The sequence below is a fragment of the Phalacrocorax carbo genome, chromosome 5, assembly GCF_963921805.1.
Source record: "Phalacrocorax carbo chromosome 5, bPhaCar2.1, whole genome shotgun sequence".
Taxonomy (NCBI): domain Eukaryota; kingdom Metazoa; phylum Chordata; class Aves; order Suliformes; family Phalacrocoracidae; genus Phalacrocorax; species Phalacrocorax carbo.
This window is the reverse complement of record NC_087517.1, coordinates 32762759-32783344: the sequence shown is the minus strand read 5'-3', so window position 1 is coordinate 32783344 and position 20586 is coordinate 32762759. Positions and strand designations below refer to the sequence as shown.

At 40.2% G+C, this 20586-nt stretch overlaps 1 protein-coding gene across 6 annotated transcripts in view; it reads right to left on the bottom strand.

The window, feature by feature from the left end:
* The window catches only part of ANKRD44 (ankyrin repeat domain 44), a 146874-nt gene that overhangs the window by 40948 nt on the left and 85340 nt on the right, over positions 1-20586 (bottom strand). For 3 of the 6 annotated variants that reach the window (XM_064451956.1, XM_064451954.1, XM_064451959.1), the window contains exons 5-14: positions 20088-20288; positions 18432-18519; positions 15523-15665; positions 13907-14119; positions 12358-12436; positions 9214-9328; positions 5524-5606; positions 4128-4245; positions 1617-1685; positions 740-880 (exon numbers count right to left, since the gene is read on the bottom strand). In XM_064451956.1, the coding sequence (XP_064308026.1) occupies positions 740-880; positions 1617-1685; positions 4128-4245; positions 5524-5606; positions 9214-9328; positions 12358-12436; positions 13907-14119; positions 15523-15665; positions 18432-18519; positions 20088-20288 (1250 nt within the window). The remainder of the gene's footprint in view (positions 1-739; positions 881-1616; positions 1686-4127; positions 4246-5523; positions 5607-9213; positions 9329-12357; positions 12437-13906; positions 14120-15522; positions 15666-18431; positions 18520-20087; positions 20289-20586) is intronic. The other 3 variants (XM_064451958.1, XM_064451957.1, XM_064451960.1) reach the window with 1 other exon arrangement.

Below are 20586 nucleotides of genomic sequence, written 5' to 3'. Positions count from 1 at the left end.
AGTTTTAAGAGAGGACTAACAGGATAATTGAGTCTGTTTTATACAGTATGTTTTAAGCAAGAGATTGACAAAATATGCAGCTATGTAGGAATGAGAAATTGCAGTCACTACCACAGGATTTCTAAGTTTTGCAGCTGTGTTCCCCCTTTCTCACAAGAACAGCACTGTATTCTGCCAAAGGATATTTCCCAGGCCTGCCTCTCTTTTTAAAGACTCTAGAGACCAACCTCATTGGACAGGGTGAGCATTTTTATCACCTCTGACAGTGGAGACAGACTAATGGGTAGATCTACCCCATCTTTTCCAGGAAGTCTGTCAGAATGGCCAGGTGTTTGTCTGTCACAGCAGCCCATCTGGGAAAACCTTTTCTGCTGTCTCTTGCTCCATCCCTTCTGATGGACTTGTAAAGCAGAGGTAGAAAATTCTCTGATCTCACTCTTGTGAGGAAACCACACAGAGGAAAACATAAGACAAAATGTTGTGAAAATAGTTCAGTAGGACAGAGTGACTGCAAAACTGTGCGTTACATCAAAGGTAAACGGTAGAGCTGAAATGCCACATCATCTGGGGATTTTGCTTACAGTCAGAGCAACTCAGTGTGGAGTTATGCATATGTCCGGGAGAAATCCCTTCACTAGCAGGATCATTTTTTGGCTCAAATGACAGCATTATGAACAGAATAGAATGACACTGATTTAGCAAAACAGTTTAAACAAGGAATACAAAGAGGTTTTCTTACTTTCGGTCCATGTCAGAAGCAGCAGCATAGTGCAAAGGGGTGCGTCCCCAGTCATCTGTTTCATTAATATTGGCTCCTGTTGTCACCAGTGTCTCAATGCAGTGGAAATGACAATTTGCAGCTGCATAATGCAAAGGTGTCCTGGAACATAAGTGACAATTTGTTACCTCATATTCTAATATGCATCACCGAGGGTAACGGCAAATCTTAATTGCTGCATTCCTACAGATTTCCAGCAGTCAATACCAGCGCCTTATGTTCCTGTGATGAAATGCAAAGCTATGTAAATGTAACAAAATATTGTGTTAATAGGAAGTTTTGGTACTCCTACGAAGCCTAATAGAATACAGATCCTCAATCTGTGTCTTGCAAACAACCTATTCCCAATGACAGCCTCTGCTGTTGCTCTGCATACATGCTACTTTCTTCCAGTTGGGAGGCAGAGCAAACACGTGGTGTCCCTCACAGCATCTTATTTAGCTGGCATAGCAACACTTCATATGGGGAAAAAAATATCTCTAGGAAGCGTGTCAAATAGCAGCAATCCTCCCATCATAACCCAGGTGCTGTCTTGGGCACACAAGCGCAAGAATTTATGCAATAAGAGAAGCAAAAAGGAAAAAAAATAAACCTGTAATATTTTTAAAACAGAAAACTAAAGAGGATGGGATGACTTTCATGTCTTTAATGAAGTCTGCACCTGTCTGTCTGGCATGTAACTGCAGCAGCAAGAGTTCTGCAGGGAAGGCCAAACTCCTACTTTATTTTACTGTCATTTTTCATAGAACATATGATTTCCAGACAGAGGTGGTTTTTCTTCCTTGCCTGCTAGATTCTTTTCTTTTTCTTTTTTAAATGAGCTTTATAATTTACCTACCTCCCACATTTGTCCTTCTTATTAAAATCTGCTCCACTGCTTTGCAAGAGTTTTATACATTCAACATTACTGGAAAGAGAAGCAAAGAAAACAAAACATGAAAAAACCAGAAGTTTACATCTGTGTTGCCCCCTGCTCCAGAAAAGGAAAAAGTTCCTCTAACAATTTTTGCATAATTTGCTGTGCAAAAACACGGTACAGCCAACTACAATATGAAATTCAATCAAACAGAAAATGAAGCTTTAATAAACTATTTCATTTTTTTCTAGAACACACAAAACTTCTGCAGAAGAAAAATAAATAATTTTCCAAAGACAGCACAGTAAATGTGATCTGAATTCAGTGTGTTTGGAGATTTTCAGTGGGAGCTGGCCTCTAATGCTTCTCACACTGAATTGGTATAAGAGAACTTTCTTTTAAAGTTATTGCTAGCTTATAAAACACCAATCTAATAATGAAGAGGTGACATTTAATGAAATCCACCCCCGTTCAGCAAAGCATTCAGCAGTAAGCACTTTGCTCAAATCCTGTTTACTTATTGAGATTTAATCACAGGAGTTACTTTTGGGTTTATTCTCATATGATTTGTTGACTATTGATAGGTTTAAGCACAACTCTTAAGTGCTTTGTTGAATAATGGGCATAGCTATTTAAAGTGACCATCATATCAATATTGCATTTATATAAGTGGATGAGTTGGGCTTTGTAGCTTTGTATATGTTGAAAGATTTCACCACATCGTAGCTGCTTCTCCATCTTGTTTAAAACCACGTGATTTTTAATAAAAAATGAAACAGCTGAATTTTCACATCTTTTGTAATTCAAGAGAATAAATGTATGACTCCTAGCCAGAAAATGACGTAAAGAAGCACAGCACTTTCCAAGACACCTTGTCATTCACAGGGGCAATAAATCATTCGTGTTCACAGTCAGATGAGCAGGCCTTTGAAGTATGTTCTTTTCCTAGTACCCATGCAATTCCCATTAATGTAATGGGAGTAACAGGCATGTGTCAGGAAATAAACTAATGCCTTTTGTATAGCTCCAGCTCCAAAAAAAAAAAAAAAAAAAAGAATGGATGCAGTATGTTGGTGTATGTGCATCCCTACTCTAAATCGCTATTGCATAAAATAGCTACATAACACACACCGCAACACACTAAAAATAAACACACTTCTTAGTGATGACAATTGAAGTAAAACACTGGGAAAATACGGTTTATTTTCATGAACCGCTTTTGCTTCTTATGAAGCCTCTCCTCTTTAGGTCTTCCAGGTTGTTTTTATTATTCTTTTGGGGTGCAGCCTTATCAAAGGGGTAGCATTTGAACTATACTACAATAATCTCCATGCAAGCAACAGTCTTACATCCTCTATTAATATGAGACAAGTATCAGGAAGAATAATATAATAAAACCACTATTTGGGTGTTGTTTTTTTTTTCTTTTTTTTGTAATAATGAAAACTGTGATACACATTTTGGTCCACTGAGAAGAAAAAACAACTTCCAGTATTCACTGTGGATGACCATTTCTCCTTGCTATAACCACAGAGAATCCAAGCTGGGCTCTAGCCAGGGCTCCATTTCAGCTGTTTTCGGAGCCATAAAGTCCTCAACAGAAGAGTCAAAACTCAATGCTTGCCAAATGTTTTGTCCTTTTACTAGGTTAACTTCACAGACTCCACTGACAATTATTTGGAAATATTTAAACCAACTGGATGCTACATTTACAACTTTAAATGACGTATTTCAGTTTTCATTTGTTTCCATTTCTGGCCTCCCAGCACTTATCAGGAATGCATCACCCTGAGACAAGAAGTGTCTTTTGACTTCCTAATTTGGAGGGGGGATTTTTTGTTTGTTTGGGGGTTGGTTTCTTGTTGTCCTTTTGGTTTGTTAGTTTTTCTTTTAGAAACTTTTAAACTTCCACCTGAAAAATGGGAAAGAGGGAGATGAGCTGCATTTGGACTCCAGGGTTGCAATCTGATGGACACTGTTGCGTAGTTGCATTTTCGGACGAGGACACAGTCCAAAGGTGGAGGCCAGGAATAACTCCCCTGCCAACAGCATCCCAAGGAGCCACAGCTCCTTCTCCTCACTCGGTTTGCCCTAGCAACTGATGATTTCCTGCTGACTGATGGCCTTCAGTGACCATGGTGGCCAACAGACAGACCGAGGTGAGTATGCAGTACCCCCACCCAAAACTGAAGCAGTCTTCACAAGGGCATGAGAAGGAAGAGTTTTACCCTATGCCTCAAACCCATGCTTCAAATCGCAGCCCAGCTCTCTGCAGTAGAGGGAATCAGACCATCTCATTTACTTCGCAAGCAACCCCTACGTGAGGGCAGTGGCAAAAGACAGCCTCAAGTGACCAAAATTTGACATCAGACTGTTTTGCCTCCCTTGCAGGGCAATAAATTCCTCTGTGGATGTCACAGTCAAGTTGGATGCCGCCAGATCTGCAACAAAGCCACAAAGTAACTTAAAACAGCTACAGTCACATCTACTCACCCTCCTGCAGCAGCAGCGTGGAGGCACGTTCTTCCAAAACTATCGGGGGTGTCTATTTCAAAGCCTGCAGACAGCACGTGCTCATTACTAAACAAGGACACTATGCTATACTTTTGTCCTAGTTAAACCACAAGAAACATTGCAGAGACAGAAAAATCAGTTAGTTGGGAAAAAACAGAACGCAAGCAACTACAGTCAGAAAGAGGTTGTCACGGGAACAGCGAGCGGCTGCTCCAGTTTGGCAGCTCTATATAAAGGGCTGCAAAGTCGACGAGCATCTATTTCTGCATCCAGCTCTGTGCCACATCTTTATTTAAAACCATGTGACAGGCATTTATGAGGCAGATACTTATCAAGAGGACTGCAACACAAAGACAGAAAACATGAAGGAATAAGGAAAAAACAGAGTCAGCCTGAATATGAAATGGGGTCATTTTTATTGTGTGTGTTTTCAGGTTGGAAAGAGGCTTCCAGGAGCATACAGGGATATTCATTGAGGTGCACAAGGCCAAAGATATAAACCTGGCAGAATTAACTCTTGCCGCCCAGAGCTTTTTCTCTTCCTTCCTGATCTAGTGGTCAAGGCCAGAGCACACCAAGGTTTGATGTAATGGAGTATGTAATTTGCCATTTTTCACACTTTTTTATATCCTACCAGACTCAAGTTTAGGGGGAAAAAAAGTAGGAGATTTTATGTGTTAAGTAACGAAGCAATTTTCTAGAAAAAGTGTATGATCTGCCTTGTGTTTTTTTAACTCATGGGAACTCTGCCTGGAAAAAAAGAATTTGGGATTTGGCACCTGATTACTGCCTCATTTGAAACAGTTGCGTCAGCAAACTCCTGCTCCTTCTGCTTTGGGCTCTGGTGAGGATCCTGAGATCACTCTCTCTACACTACACTTTCACTCATTTTCCCTCTCATGCCCACAGAGCTTTGGCCAGCCTAAATCCTTTCCTTTGGCCGGATTCAGAAACACACTTTAGCTTATCTAAAATATATCATTGTCAGCGAGATGTAAGTACCTGCACCAGTGCAGGCCCCAAGGAGATAACCTCCTGAATTATTCCTTGCGGGAGGTGGGCACCCAACCCAAAACAGTGTCTCACGTTCCTACAGTTTGGAAAAGGATCCTAAATTTCCTCGCCATTCCCAGCGAATGGATATAAACTCTCTGAACCTGCCAGGAGAAAAGGGCTTCAGGCATGAACAACACAGGAAGTACCAGCACGCCTTTAGGAAAGCCTCGCACGCTCCCATACACCACACCACACAGCTGAACACAGCAGCACAGGAAGTCTTTCATTTGAACAATTCACAACAATGCGTATAAAGAGGCTGTAAGCAGCAGAGACACACACTACTCAGAGCTCCACAGACACTGCAGGATTTACTTACCCGATGACAACAATTTCCTGCAGCAGTCTGAGTGAGCATTCAGCGCGGCTAAGTGTAAAGGGAACATGTTGTGGATCCCACACCTGAAAGGCACAACAGCCTCATTACACAGTTATGTAAATGCAGGTTGCATACAGACACAAAACATCAAAAGCTCCTTCCACAAAGGCAGCGTTTTTGATCCTTTTCAAGGAAGATTCTTCCTGCCATATTATTTTTATCTGTATTTCCTTACCAGCCTTCTCCAGAGTTAAAAATATTCTGATACAGCAAAATCTTGGCATCATGCTTTGAACATAATGTGGCATGAAGGTTTCTAGAAATTCAAGGTGAAAGCCAAGGTAAAGGAGGAAGTGAGAGAGATGATATTTCTTGGAGTCAATTTCCCAGTGTGGAATGCACAAATTTCTGCATCAGCCACACTGCAACTGCCATTCTGAGGTAAAAGTAAATGCCAAAATCGTCTCAATATTATTTCTGAAACCTATTTTTCCTGCAGTTAACGTCCTTTAGATAACTCTTGTGAGTTTTCAAAGCCTCCCCTTCTTCCTTCTCTCTCCCCTGAGGCTGAGGTAGCCTACGACTCTTCTTCACACTTTCCTTTAGCCTGCTGTGACATTACAGTTTTCTTCGCACATCCTAAGAACTAAACATCTGATTTTCCTATTTGCTCCAGCTACTCTCCTCACACTCCCTTTCACTTTCTGCCCCCTTTAACACATGACTCTCTTTTCAGTTACACTATAAACTTCTCAGAGCAGAAATGCTGGGTAAAAACAAAGAAAAAGTAGGCACCTATCATTAGGCCTAACCTGTATCAGGCAACCACATAGTTTTTAAAGAAGCTGAGCAGTCAGCAGCTTTTATTAATATCAGGAAATCATCCCAGTTCAGTCCCTAAGCATGCTGCTGTTTACTGTCTTAGAAGACTCTTGGTTTTCAGCATCTTGGTTTCTGTCATTTAAAACTGTTTTGTGAAAAGTATCTTTTTATCCCAGAAATATTCTGCTGGCAGTCCTCCAAGTGCACATAAACATGGAGTCTCTGAAACCAACTATCTCGACAAGATTATCATCTACTTCCTGCTTCAGCAGATATATTTTTGAAAAATGACACTCTCTTGAACAGATGGGTTCATATCTGCCCTTCGTTTCTGCAAGACAGTTGGTGGACAGGAGATTACGATCACCTCAAGGAAGAGGATTTCAGATATGGACCTAAAGACAAAGGAACTTGTCTTTCTGCAAGACTCCCCATAAATCATAATTACTTTGAAGCTTTAGACAAAAATGAATGTGGTTATTTATAAAGATATCTTGCTCTCTCCAACATTTTATACATATATGTATTTAACTAATTTTCATTTTTTAAAAAACTTACTCTTCCCAGAATCCACAGGCCCATCTGTCCTCTGTCTTCACATTAAATGTGTCCTCCTTGCTGCTTCACTACACTAAGAAGTGACTTGTGGTGCTGCATAAATTTTAATTTTGCTAGTGTCAGCATCGACATCTTAGAGTAATCTATGAAAAGATTATATGACAGCCTATTCTTTGAAGGAAACAGCACAAGGTCCACCAAGCTGCTGTATAAACAGGCAGCACTTTTTAGCTGTGGATTCATTTATTTAAGTTAACATTGGACATTTTTTATTGCTGTGCTTCTTCCTACATCCCTTTCCCTCTATCTCCTCCTCCACCTAGTTATATAAAGCAATATTTTTCTTCTTTTAGGCCAAAATTTCCACCCAGCACATGTTTTGGCCAGGTACCATAAAATACACTATCTGCACATCTGCTAACCAGTGTCACACTTCTATAGCACTGTTCACACTGGTTCTTCCTATCACTTGCACACTTCCCCCTTTAAATGCAGTTGCCTCAAAGACTGACCAAGCTGTCTGCAGTTGTTGCTAACAAACTTGCAGAATTTTCTTTTTAAAGCCAGTTCAGGGAGCTCAGCCAGAGTTATTTACATGCAGCACATACGAAAGCCCATTCTCAGCATTTCAATGCTCCTTGTTTGGCACACACAGTAGCATCGTTTAGATCTGCCTGCTGTCTCTGAGCCAACTTCTTATTTCACTTATTTTTGCTGCTGGAAAAAGTATTTTATTTGATCAATATTCCAGTCACCTACGTGTGAAATAGAGATTTCTAACTGGATAACCCTGATTCCAAGAGTGGGCTATCCCACTGCATCTCATTTTCACTTTAAACTTCAAAATAAGAGACAGACTGAGACTTACTGTGCTGGAGAAAGAGCTTGGAAAAATACACATCTATTTAGATACCAAGATCTTCGTGCTGGCTATGTTAATAAAATCCAGTGATGTTAGCTGAAGCCTGTGGAATTTCATTATCCGTGCCAGCTGAAGATCTGTTCCACCTTCCGAGTTTGCATGGTGACAGTCGTACTTGATAAAGGAATATGGGCAAATGTGCCAGTTTCTTAAGCATTATCAAGCAAACAAACCAAATACTGAGAGCTGCAAGTATCTTCAAAATTAAAACCTTTGCATTGCATCTGAAAGTTTTTTGAAAAAGTTTGAAACATTTTTTTTTAAAATGTTTCCTAACTAGGTAAGTCAAGAGAAGTCACTGATTTCTGTGGTAGGTTCTACGTAGAAGACCCTTAAATTATATTTTGGAGACATCGGGATGTAATTGCTGAACACCTACGTTCATGAATCAGATGCTGCTGTTAAACACCTGGTACAGATATCCCTCACAGCATTGCGTTACTCTGGTCTTATACCCCTTTGTTTACCTTCAGGTTTGCTATTTTCTTTTCACAGACCATAAGAACCTGAACATAACTAACCAATACTCAAGTACTCTTAAAAATCATGCACCTGCCAATCTTGGAGTTGACAACACTTATGGTATTGTAGGTGTAGTCTTGACATATGGGCAAAAGAAAGAAAAAAAGGAAAAAAAAACCCACAACACACCAACTAAACAAAAAATGGAACTGAAGCAGAAAGCACTATCAACATTTAGAAATGTGTCTAATTTCAACTTCTGGTCCTTCTATTAAAAAAAGGCTCCCAGACTCACAAATCAGATAAAAGCACTCCTATTGCCACCTGCATATCAGAAACCATGCAACATCAAGGCAGGCTCTAGTTATATTGAGATCAGAAATATTTAGTAACATCTGCTTTGCAATACTATATTTCTATTGATTATCCTATGTCATACCAAAAGATACAAGACAAAAGAATAATCACCATGTATGACAGGCTGCTAAACATTAGGCTAATTTAGATACTAAGGAATATGCACACAATTCCCTTGGAAGGCATATGAATTTTTTTCAGTTACGTTCCCTATACAAACTCACTGCTACAGACTTTCTGGAAAAAACTGTGATCAAAATGCACTTTATATACATATATACTTTATGCACATTATATACCACTGCAACACATCAATGCTTTAGGAAAAAGAAGCAGTACTTGTACTACCTGTTACTGCATAACTGGGTGCAATAGGAACATAGCAGGGCTTCCTTCCCCTCCACACTCCCCAGGTGTTCATATTTTATCCCCATGTCACCCACTGAAGTACAGTGCAATTATGCTTATACATTTTAACCTTCACACTTCAGAGCCTGAGGAGTATCTGTGTTTCCAGGCATCAAACATAACACTTGATCATTAGAAACAACTCCACTTCAGCCACCTACTTGGCAGTATCAGCTCCGCTGGTTATGAGGGTGTTAATCAAAAGCTCATGTCCGTATCTTGCAGCCACGTGCAGAGGGGTGTTACCATCCTTATCAACACAGTCGATTTCCCCTCCTGCAAAAGGCATTTTCATACAGTTTAACACTGAAAGATTAAGCATGAACCAGTGACCACAAACATTATTTCTCTCTAGCGAATGCAGCATAACCACTCCGGCCACAGAGACAGGTACTGGATGTGGTCTGCCAGCAGCATTTTCAACTCCATCTCCAGCTGCAGTTGTGGGGAAAAATGGTGGGAAATAGGTGATCAGGATGACATACTATGGTCAAGTACATGATTCAGACTTGCTGCTCATCTAAAGGTACAAATGGATGCCTTCAATTAAGCTAACAAAATAAACTGCTGAAACTACGCCCTCATTTGTAAAGGCATTGCCACTCAACCTTACCTGTAAGACAACAAGAATAAATACAGTTCGTTCAAGAGGCCAGCAGGAGCACACTGCAAATAACAAGCAAGTTGTGTGCCTTCTCTGCTTTACCAAAGAACAAACAAACAGCACTTAAGAAGAACTTTTCCTGTTGCAAATGTCATCTCATGTTTTATCCTCACAAGGAGGAAAAATAGATTATTTCTTTCCTCTCTGCTGCAGCTTGTTTACTTCTTGGACCAAGGAACTGTAATTTTTTCAGTCTCTACTTGTAAGTCAGGTTTGCTGCACTCCAACTATTTTTGTCCGTCCCCCATCCTCTCCAGCTGGCCCACATCCTTCTGGAAGTAAAATGTCAAAAACCAGAAACAGTACTACAGCTGACGTCTCCCACTGCTGAACTGAGAAAAAGGATTACTTCATGTACATTGCTGATTTTTTTTTAAGCACCGCAACACCATTGACTCCTGGTCAACAAAGGTTCTGATCCTCTACAAGCTCCAGATCCTTTCTTGAGGAACCACCACCCACCTGGCTGTTGCCATTTTGAACTTGTCCAGCTGACATCCCTGTCTGTGTGTGGGATCTTTCCTTTGCTTCACTTGCATTAGAACTTCTGTCTCAAATTTTACAGGATCATTTTCCATTCTGACTCCACATTCTGCCAAACTAACAGTCTCTCCCAACTTCATGTTTTCTCCAAATGTTAAAAGCACATTTTCTATTTTGCTATCCAAGTTGTTAATGAAAATACTGGACAGTCCCAGACCCAGGAGGGAAAGTGAAAACCCCCTCACTACACCTTCCATTTCATCAACAATCTATTTATTACTAATCTCAGAGTGTAGTTTTCCAACTAGTTATGCTCCAACACTGCAGTATTTTAATACTCCACTAGTTTGCTGTCAGAATACTTCATGAAAGCATGTGAAAAGGCTCACTAACATCAGGATATGGTAATATTTACTGCATGGCCACTATTCACAGGAGTTAACAGGCCATAACTGCAACAAAAAAAAGTTCTAGTAAAGCACTACACAGCATTTTCTAGCGGTAAATAAAGGTCAGTGAAAAGCTGGAACAGATTCCCTGGGGTGGAAGAGCCTCCACCAGCAGAGGTCTCCACGAACATCACCTGCCCACAGAAAAGTCAGAGGACTGTGCTGTGTTCACAAAGCCTATTACCCTACTGTAGAAGAGAATTACGATGTTTCACCATCTTTTACTCTTGCAAAATCTATTCCAGATATTGCCCACTCCTTCCTAGGTGTTTACAAACAGTTTTTTCATTCACTCTTCTCAGAATTTTTGGCCAACCTATGTAAAAATTCTCCAGCTTTTCTTTTCCACCATTTTTGAAGATAGGTATCACATCTGCAATTTTCTATTTTGAGGTAATCCATTCTTCCCCTACAAGTCACTGGAGACAGCAGCCAGAAATTGAGACATCTTTAGTCAACTCATTAAGCATGCAGAATGAAACTCCATTTCTTTAAATCATTGACATTTCTCTCTTCCACAATATCCTATGGCAATGAGGCATAGTCATTTGCAATCAGATCTGTGTACAATACTAAAATTAGAGGTGCAGCGAACTATGAAAGGAAGAAGCAAAACCCAGGTAACTTGAAGAGTAGAGAGGCGTGAAGGACAGATGAAAACTGCCAGTCCTTTCATACACAAATCCAACAGAGAGCAAACAACAGCTGTAAATCAGAGAGCATATTTGACTAAACAACTAAAAATTGTGTTACAGCATAGTTTCTTCCAGTTTGCCCAAACTCTTTTTATTATTACTAATTTCTTATCCAAGAAGAGATATGACAACAATTTGCATGATGATCTGAAAGAAGAATGATGAACTGAAGACCTCCATTTTAAAATACAATCCTGTGTAAATGTGTCACTACTTTTACAGCGTAACTGTTCAGCCATCTTAAACATCTCACACTTAAGTTCCAAGGTTGGGATTTCAGAAAACAAACAAAAACCCAGACCATCCTGCCCAGTATAGTGGCCAAAGCTGGGAAGCATAAGTAAACAATCAGTAACAGCAACTTCTGCCAGTGGGAAACAGGCCTCTGCCAGATCTCAAGCATTAGTATTTGTTATACTCTGTAGTATCCTTGGACAAAAGAGATACCTGACAAATGACTGATAAACAGGAATCCTGGCTATGCCAGAACAAACCAGGTGGCGCTGGTCCACCCTCCTGAGTATTTATTCAACACTCAATGAAGACAGTGGCAAGGGGTGGAGCTAAGGGAGGTGAGAGAAGAACAGCTGCAGAGTGGAAGGCAGAGAATATGGTCTGAGCTCTAAGAACACCCGGGCTCCCAATGGAGAACAACTAGAAACTACTTTGTGTTTTAGTTTTTAAATAATTTGAGAAAGAAAGTTGTACCTGCTTCTCAGCAGAAAAAAAGACCTAAATATGGCTTTGAACTCTTGTTTTCAGGTTAAGAATCACAACAGATCAGCTGGACCACCATCAGCTGAAGGTATATGGAATTTCATTAACAACCAAAATCTCAACTTGTGGCGACATGCTGGAACGAGAGCTGTCGGTGCAGCTCAAAGCCAGAAGTTGATGGAGAGCTAAGCATCTCTCAGAACAGTCCTTTGGTGCTGTGGGTCAGAACAACTGAAAACTGCAACCTTGGAAATGCCTAATCTTTTGGAGAGTCATTAAACAGGCACAGAAGCTCACCGTTCTGAATGAGGGTCTGCGACCGCGTGAACCTCCCATGGACAGCTGTCATGTGCAGTGGGCTCTTCCCATCCTTACTCTAACAGAAACAAAACAAAGAAACAACCATTTAGCATGTAAAGAGATGGTAACAATTAGAAGTCTCTCAGCTCAATAACCTACAGCTATTCTTCACATAAAACCTCCACTAACTTCAGAAGTCTGTAGGACTAAATCCATATATGATGGTAAATGCATAAGGTATAAGCATACAAGTAAAACAGTTCCTCAGCAATGAGTAGGAAATGGGCTGGAGTGGAGCCTGTCCTTATAGTCTGGCTGTACACAATACCTGCTAGAAACCTAGAGATATATCACATTTTTCTTGAATATTATTTTTAAGTAACATTTCCCATGCCGACATTATTTTCCCTAACCCACCCAACAAGAGGAATAAAGGAAAGCAGAGGAACCATAAATCTAAGTAGGAGCAGTCTCAGAGATTCAAGAACTATATCCTCTTTATCAGTCTGCATTTTATAGATACATCTCAGAATAAAAGCCACTATATTAAAAAGTTTTGGTTAATAGATTTCCATGCAATCAAAAATAGGATGTCTACAAAAGACAATTAGAAAACAAGGAAGGCATATGAAAGGGAAGGTACAATGAATAGAGATCAATGTTTTGGGTCTAGAGAAAGAAACTGAGATTAGGGAAATTGATGAGCTAAGAAAATAGCAAGGGAAGGGTACCAGCCTCACTACTCACACCGCTTCAAATGTATTGGCATGGGGTTTTGCGTTCATTGGCAAGCACAATCCCTAATTTCATTTTAATAATTGTGAGTTTAAATAGCACACTGACTATTCACTGATCTCAAGGGACTTGCCAGAGGTGTTAAATGGTAGGAGACCAATTTTGCAGATGGGAAGCTGAAACACAGAGAGTTTAAAGTAAAGCAGTCAAAATCCTATGAGCTCAGAGATCTCAAGTCTTCTGGTACCTATACCAGTACCCTCTGCTGGGTAACAGCAAGGCCCTTTCAGCTTCACCAAGATGTAGCAATTGTATCTCAGAGACAGCATTCAGATACCCTAAACAGAATCAGACTTTGTAAACTTAGGTGCTAAAATATGTAAACAAAAAACTTTCAGTTCTTAATTCCCTGGGGAAAGTCAAAAGGAACTTTTTAGAATCAGGTTTCATTGAATCCATATTGTGTGGGGAATGAAAACACCAGAAAGGAATGGTTCCTTGACTTACCACCACTCCCTGAGATAATATTTTGAGAGAGCTCCTGGGACTGTATTTTAGTAGTGGTTCATGCCTTCAGGAGAGTAGCTGGCCTAGAGTTGTCATAAAGCTGTCATTATATTCACCAAGGCACTAAGAGCTCCTCTGGTGAGAAGTAATCTCATCCAAACAGTTTTGTGATCAACATTCTCAGCATTACTCTACTTCCATCAAGGATTTAAAACCATGCTGTACTCATTATTATAGCTTCCAGTCTCCTGAGCTATGCAAAATAGGATAAAGTCAAACTGAAGAGCTGCAATGCAAGTTTTACCTGAATGTTAACATCTGCCCCATTATTCACTAGTAGCTCAAGACACAGTGCTCCATGAGTGGAAGCGGCAGCAAAATGCAAGGGAGTGAATCCATTATTATTAGGCTGATTTACGTTAGCACCATAGTCAATCAGCTCATTAACAACAGAATCCTGACCATTGTAACAGGCAATGTGAAGCGCAGTATTTCCATAGATGTTCATTTCATCAATCTAAAATGAGACAAGGAGACACAGTTAAAATTACAGACATCAGTTTACCATTTTACATAATGCATTACATAGGGCAAATGGAAATAGCTGGAGGCTTGGACTGTCATAGGGCATATTTCTCACCAGCAAATTTCATTGACAAAAATATACTCCCAGAGAGCTTAATTTGGAATGCTTTATCTATACTATTATTAACTTTTTATCCTACTGGCAATTTCTAAAAGCCAGTATGAAGCTTAAGGCTGATAGTAGGACTACATAATGATGACAATGATGACAAAAGTCCTAACAAACTGGAAAGCTTTTACATATAACTGGGAAAGTAGGATAAATAAAAAGCTCACAATCTTTATTTTAAAAAAATTATAACACCAACTATTCAACTTCCATTAATAGAATCAGGCTTAAGAGCTCCTTCCACAGATTTCTTTCGTGAAGGGAGTGAAGGCGTCCAAGTGAAGGGAAGGTGAAACTGCACAGCCATTTACACGTCAATAAGAAGCCACTTTCAGTAGCTCAGTATTATAAAGATGTAATTAAGATTATGCTACTTCCTGATGACCGGCTTAGTATTCAACTGATGTTCTGTAAAATAGGACAAGACAAATTGTACAAAAGACTCAAGGATGATGTGAATACCCTTCCATGAAATACAGGCTTCTCAAAGATCATTCTCCCAGTGGTGGAGATTGTGGAAGTTAAACATAGTTATTAGCATAGTACTGCTTATAACAGGAAACACCTATTCCCCTCCAACTTCACAGCCAACAGCCTGTGAACATGGAGTCCTAACATTTTTTTGACAGGTCAAGTCAGCTGATGGCATTTGCAATGGCAAATGCAACAGCTTTATTTGACATCTCTGATTAACCAGTACAGGCTCTTCTGGTCATCTCACTGCTGCTTGGAACCACTGAGTTGACAATATTACACTAAGAGAAGTCTGTTCCTGAAAAAAAGTTCTTTTCCAGAGTGAAGATAATCCTCCTTCTTCCCTCTGTCAGCTACAGAGGAAATACAGGTCCCTAAACTTAAACAGCCTGAACTGCTGTTTAGTAAAGTACACAGTGTATACGTTGAGAACAACAATTCATCATATCAAAGGCAACGTTGAGCCAAGGGAAATTTCATTATTCCACCTTCCTCTGCAGGAGCAGCATATATTTCCTGATTTCTTCAGCAAGGTGGCCTGGAATTTACTGTCCATATCAGATATTTTTATTCCAGAATATTTCCTGGCTCTTGAACCAATAAACCACATGAAGCACACGGTGGTCCAGAAAATGGGAAAATTGTCTTTAGAAGCTCTGCCAATGTCTGTAGCAGAATCCATAAGGAAGAAGAAAATAATATGTCCAAATACCGAGAAACACGGGAGCCACAAAGAGCACATTAGCACACACCTCTACCCCCAGGTTAAGGAGGTGTTTCACAATGTTAATCTGCCCATTGGATGCAGCTGCATGAAGTGGGGTGTAACCCTTCTTGTCCTTACAAGTCACTTCTGCACCGTGATTAATCAGTAAGGCAACAACTTCCAGGTGACCTTCAAAAGATGAAAGATAGCAATCAGTGAGTATACCACCCTACAGCATCCCTTCTCCAAAATTACTGCTTTCTTGCTAATGCACTGCCCCTTTCACTGCTGTTTCACAATGCTCCCACAGTTTTACAAGGGGGGGAAAAAAAGGCATTTTCGTAGATGTTCTTAATCCTAGCTTCAGGCCTTGTCAAGAAATCCATGCATTCACCTTCACCAGATGTGTCAAATTTCTCTTTACTGAATTAGTTTTCCAGTCATTAAAAGAACAAAACCACACCTCTTTCCCATTTATTTTTCTAAAAATAACAGTTTGTGTTTTATTCTTCCAGTTACAGAAAGAACAGTGAGCACAGGAGCATGACAATACAAGTCTCCCAAAACAGCATCCTGTCAATGTCACCTGCAAACACAATTGCTAACACTTGTTGTTTTTGCTGGCAATACAAAATAGCTTTAATAAATTATAAAATGAAGGTATCCTCCTTTCTAGCACCATTGAGGTCACAGAAAACTAAATTTCAAGTGAGTGGAGAATTTGATCCAAAGCCTGCCAATACAAACCCAAGATTTTCTACTGAATCCACTGATCCTTGGATCAGGTTTATGACTCTCCAACACTGTATCATTACACAAAACTGTGCAAAAAAAAAACCCTGAATATAGGTCTTAAAATGTTTGAGTCTGAACTCATAGTCTATACACATATACTTGTAAAATAAAATAATTGCAATAGCCTCAACAGTCACACAGATTGAGAGCTGACTGCCAGATCGATGGGACATCTGTCTTCAGGAGTGAAATGCCTACCCCTGAATTAGGATCTCCCTAGGGAATACAGGGGAAGAGCTGAGCATCTCAAAATGCAACTTATAACCCACCTGTATCTTCAGTTTCCTCCCTGGAGGTCCCAAATCATCTCGCCTCCCTTCCCAGACAACCACCAAAATTAAATCAAGGGTAACTGATGAATAGTCCTTAATGCTTCACGTTGAAGCAGAGCTGTCTTTCTTAGAATTAAAAATGTATTATGTCAGACACCATATAAAGTTGTGCACCGTCTGAGTTGTACAGAACTTTCGTGACAGAGGCAGCTATGGTCATGTACCGGACCTAGGAAGCTTTATGAACAAAATCCAAAGTGCCCAAAGATATTTAAGCATTCAAGAAGCTACGTGAGGGTTTACAGGATAAGGTGCTCAGGTTTCATTATCTAAATTCTGTCCAAATTACACTACAGACTCCTAAACCCCATTGTTAATTTAGACCTTCAATTTTATCTAAATATTTTGAAAAGTACATAATGAATTTCTGAAAAGAATTAAAAGGAAAAGAGTTGTAAAATTGCACAGCACAACATAAAACCCTTTCACCTCTACAGAGTGGAGTTCAAAGAATCACAGAATCCCAGGTTGGAAAGGATCTCAGGGATCATCTAGTCCAACCTTTCTAGGAAGAGCACAGTCTAGACAAGATGGCCCAGCACCCTGTCCAGATGACTCTTGAAGGTGTCCAGCGTGGTCGAGTCAACCACTTCCCTGGGGAGATTATTCCAATGGGTGACTGTCCTCAATGTGAAAAATTTCCCTCTCACGTCCAATCAGAATCTCCCCAAGAGCAACTTGTGTCCATTCCCCCTTGTCCTCTCCATGGGACTCCTTGTAAAAAGGGAGTCTCCATCTTCTTTGCAGCTACCCCTGAAGTACTGGTACACGGTGATGAGATCCCCTCTGAGCCTCCTTTTCTCAGGGCTGAACAAACCCAGTTCTCCCAGCCTATCCTCGTATGGCAGGCGGAACAGTCCTTTGATCATCTTGGTGGCCCTTCTCTGGACCCCTTCCAGCCTGTCCACATATTTTGTGTATAGCTGGGACCAGAACTGTACACAGTTCACTAGCTCACAGCTAGCTCGCTAGCTCAAAAGCCAAATCACATTCGTTGGCAAGAGTCTTCCCATCTGTCTATGTGTATCAAAAAAACCACACAATATGTTTTCTTCACAGTTTGAAATCTCCCATTATCTCATTTCCAAAAGTGTCAGGATTAAAATCAAGATTTTGACAGGTCAGAGGAAAGAGTTCCTGGTCAAGGACACACACCTCACAAATTATAATCCAGAATATATTGTTTGGCCAATAATAATTCTTGAATAAATGTGACAACTATCACAAGCAATCTTGCTCTATTATTTTTAAATTATAAAGCCCCACTCTAAGAAATGTTCCTTTAACTTGAAAGAAATAAGGACAATTGATCTAATTAAGCAGTATTTGATAACACCACTGATGTTTTGAATAGACAAATTGGTTGCTCTTGCCCACTCTGGAACAAAAGATGACAACTTGCTCCTAACAGGAAGAAAGCCTATGAAGCATTTCCTAACAATGTCATAACTTAGCTACTTATAAACAGCAAAATTTATGATAGTATTTACCTGCATTTTATATAAAGTAGTTTTTAGCAAAAACTGAAACAAGTATAACCTGTATTTTTTCAAGCCCAAATATACCTCAGGCTGGAATTAGAGGATAAAAAGACCAAAATAAAAAACACAACACAAAAAGCCCATAATTGAAAGTGTTAAAAAGGAAATCACAGCCAAGTTCTCACCAGCTGCAAAGCTGTAAACAACAGTGTGTATTTAGATCAGCTGAACCCTGGGTAAATACAATGCTCACTTTCCATGGCCAGGACTGCTCTTGTCCATTTTAAAGCAGGTTGTTTGTTTGTGAACAGGAAATGAAAAAGAAGAAGCAACAGCCCAAGCCTTACCCATGTACGCTGCCCAGTGAAGAGCTCTTCTGTCCTTTTTGTCAAAAGCATTGATGTTTGCCCCCTTGGCTAAGAGCAAGTTCACCATCTAGGAGTAACAACAGCAAGTAAACCAACCCTGCAGATCACACATAACCGTTTATAACAAATCATTCTGGCAATAAAGTTGGGATCACAAAATCCTGCTTTTGAATGACAAACTTGTGAATTACACAAATGCTGTTCAAAGCTGTGTGCATTAATGACATGGACCAGTGACAGCCTCAAGGAACGAGGACAAGTTCTGTGTCCACAGAGGAGGCTGAGAGCATGCAGGGCACTGCTACTCCAGTGTGCTTCAAATTCAGCTTGGCAAACAGCCTGGAAGAGAAACAGGCCTAGAAAAGATCTAGGCCTGGGAGAAAAACACTGCTCTTAGTTTTTACTGTTAAGATGAATTTAAGAGGTTTTCTTGTGGATTGGGACAAGATTCCTGCAGACCATGAGGTAACAAACCCTAATATCTGCTTGATCTTTCAACAGGGAGTGTCTATTTCCTGCCACACCATGGTGATTTTCATTAAGTTCCAATGTGCCCATGGCAGTGTGGACAGGCACCAGGCTGCTTCACATATAACACTGGCCTTTTAGACAGCATGGCGAAGAGGTGAAAAGCTACCTTCCCCATTGCCAGTCATCCAACATTAAACATAAGAAAAATCAGGGAAAAAAATAAATGAAACTGAATGGAAAACACATTCAACAGCTGTCTTTTTCAGCAAAACATTCATAGAATCATAAATTATAGAGCTGGATTATTGTCTTCCTCTCATAGACTGCTTTGCCATGGAGATCAGCTAATAACAGTGTATATTCCATTAACATTTCTGATATACTCTACCCAAAAGCTCAGGAGCTTTAGATTATGACAGTTAAGCATTAATATCTCTTTCCTACAGTGCAGTATTTTAAAGGCCAAACACCATCATTGTTTCACAGGAACTACCGTTCCTCTTCCTTCCTTTAATTACAGTACAACTGATCAACTTCTATTGACAAAAGCCTACTGTTCCAGTCTAAGAGCTTTTATTCCATATCTAGATCTTCAGGTCTATGGGCAAACAAGGATCCTTGCACCTGGATCTAAAGACACTAGCAAAAACCTTTACATAGGGGCTTTATTCACAAAACAATGTTTTTTTCATATAGAAACAGTAATTAGATCAGAAGGATTTGCTTGTATAGTAGAAAAAACAAAAGCACATTTTCTAGAAGACTAATTAGAAAAGCAGACGGATTGGATCTCACACAGCTGAACATTTCTTCAGTATGAAGTTAATCCACCAGTTTTCCCTTCCTTCCCTTCTGCCATTCTTATTTTCACAGGCAGTCAAGCTCAAAAGAGTTGCAGGTCAACATCGCTGGAGCCAGTGGCTCAGGCAGCTCTCCAAGTCTGCATGCACACCTCACTTGCGTGCTGGCTCTGCTCAGGTACTTTCCAGCCACTGTCTCATTTCTGCAGGTAGGAAACCTGTCGCACAGTTTGGAAAGCAGCTGAATGATAGGAATCGTGGGGTCAGGGATATAGGGCCTAGACCTAGCCACAGCAGGTGAACTGTTTGAACAGGGAAAATAAGTAAATAAACCAATGATCAATTATGCTCTTAAACAACTCACCTCGATGTGGCCATTCAGAGCTGCATGGTGCAATGCCGTCCGCCCACCTCGGTCAGAGACATTGACGCTGCTCAGCATGGGAATGATGACTTCCGCACACTTCACTGCCTTGTTGGCAGCCGCCACGTGCAATGGTGTCTGCCAGTTCTTGTCCCGAGCATTGACATCGGCTGAGTGCTTAATCAATACTTGCACTGCTTCCTGCAACGGGAACACAGTTATACCCATAACCAAGCAGTTTGAATAAGTACATGTCCCACCTTCTTGACAGCTCATTCATATTACCTATGCGTATTACTTATGCATATCATTCACAGCGAGGAGGATGGAAAGAGAACAATATTTATCAGAACAACCTCCCAGGCTAGTGATATAGTATTGTTGGTTCAAATGCCAAAGTACACATCACCTTTGCTGTCATTTAGAGCAGCATCCTCACATTTGAAATTTCCCAATTTGATTTTTAGGATGTACAAAGATGCCTATGCAGACAGCCCAA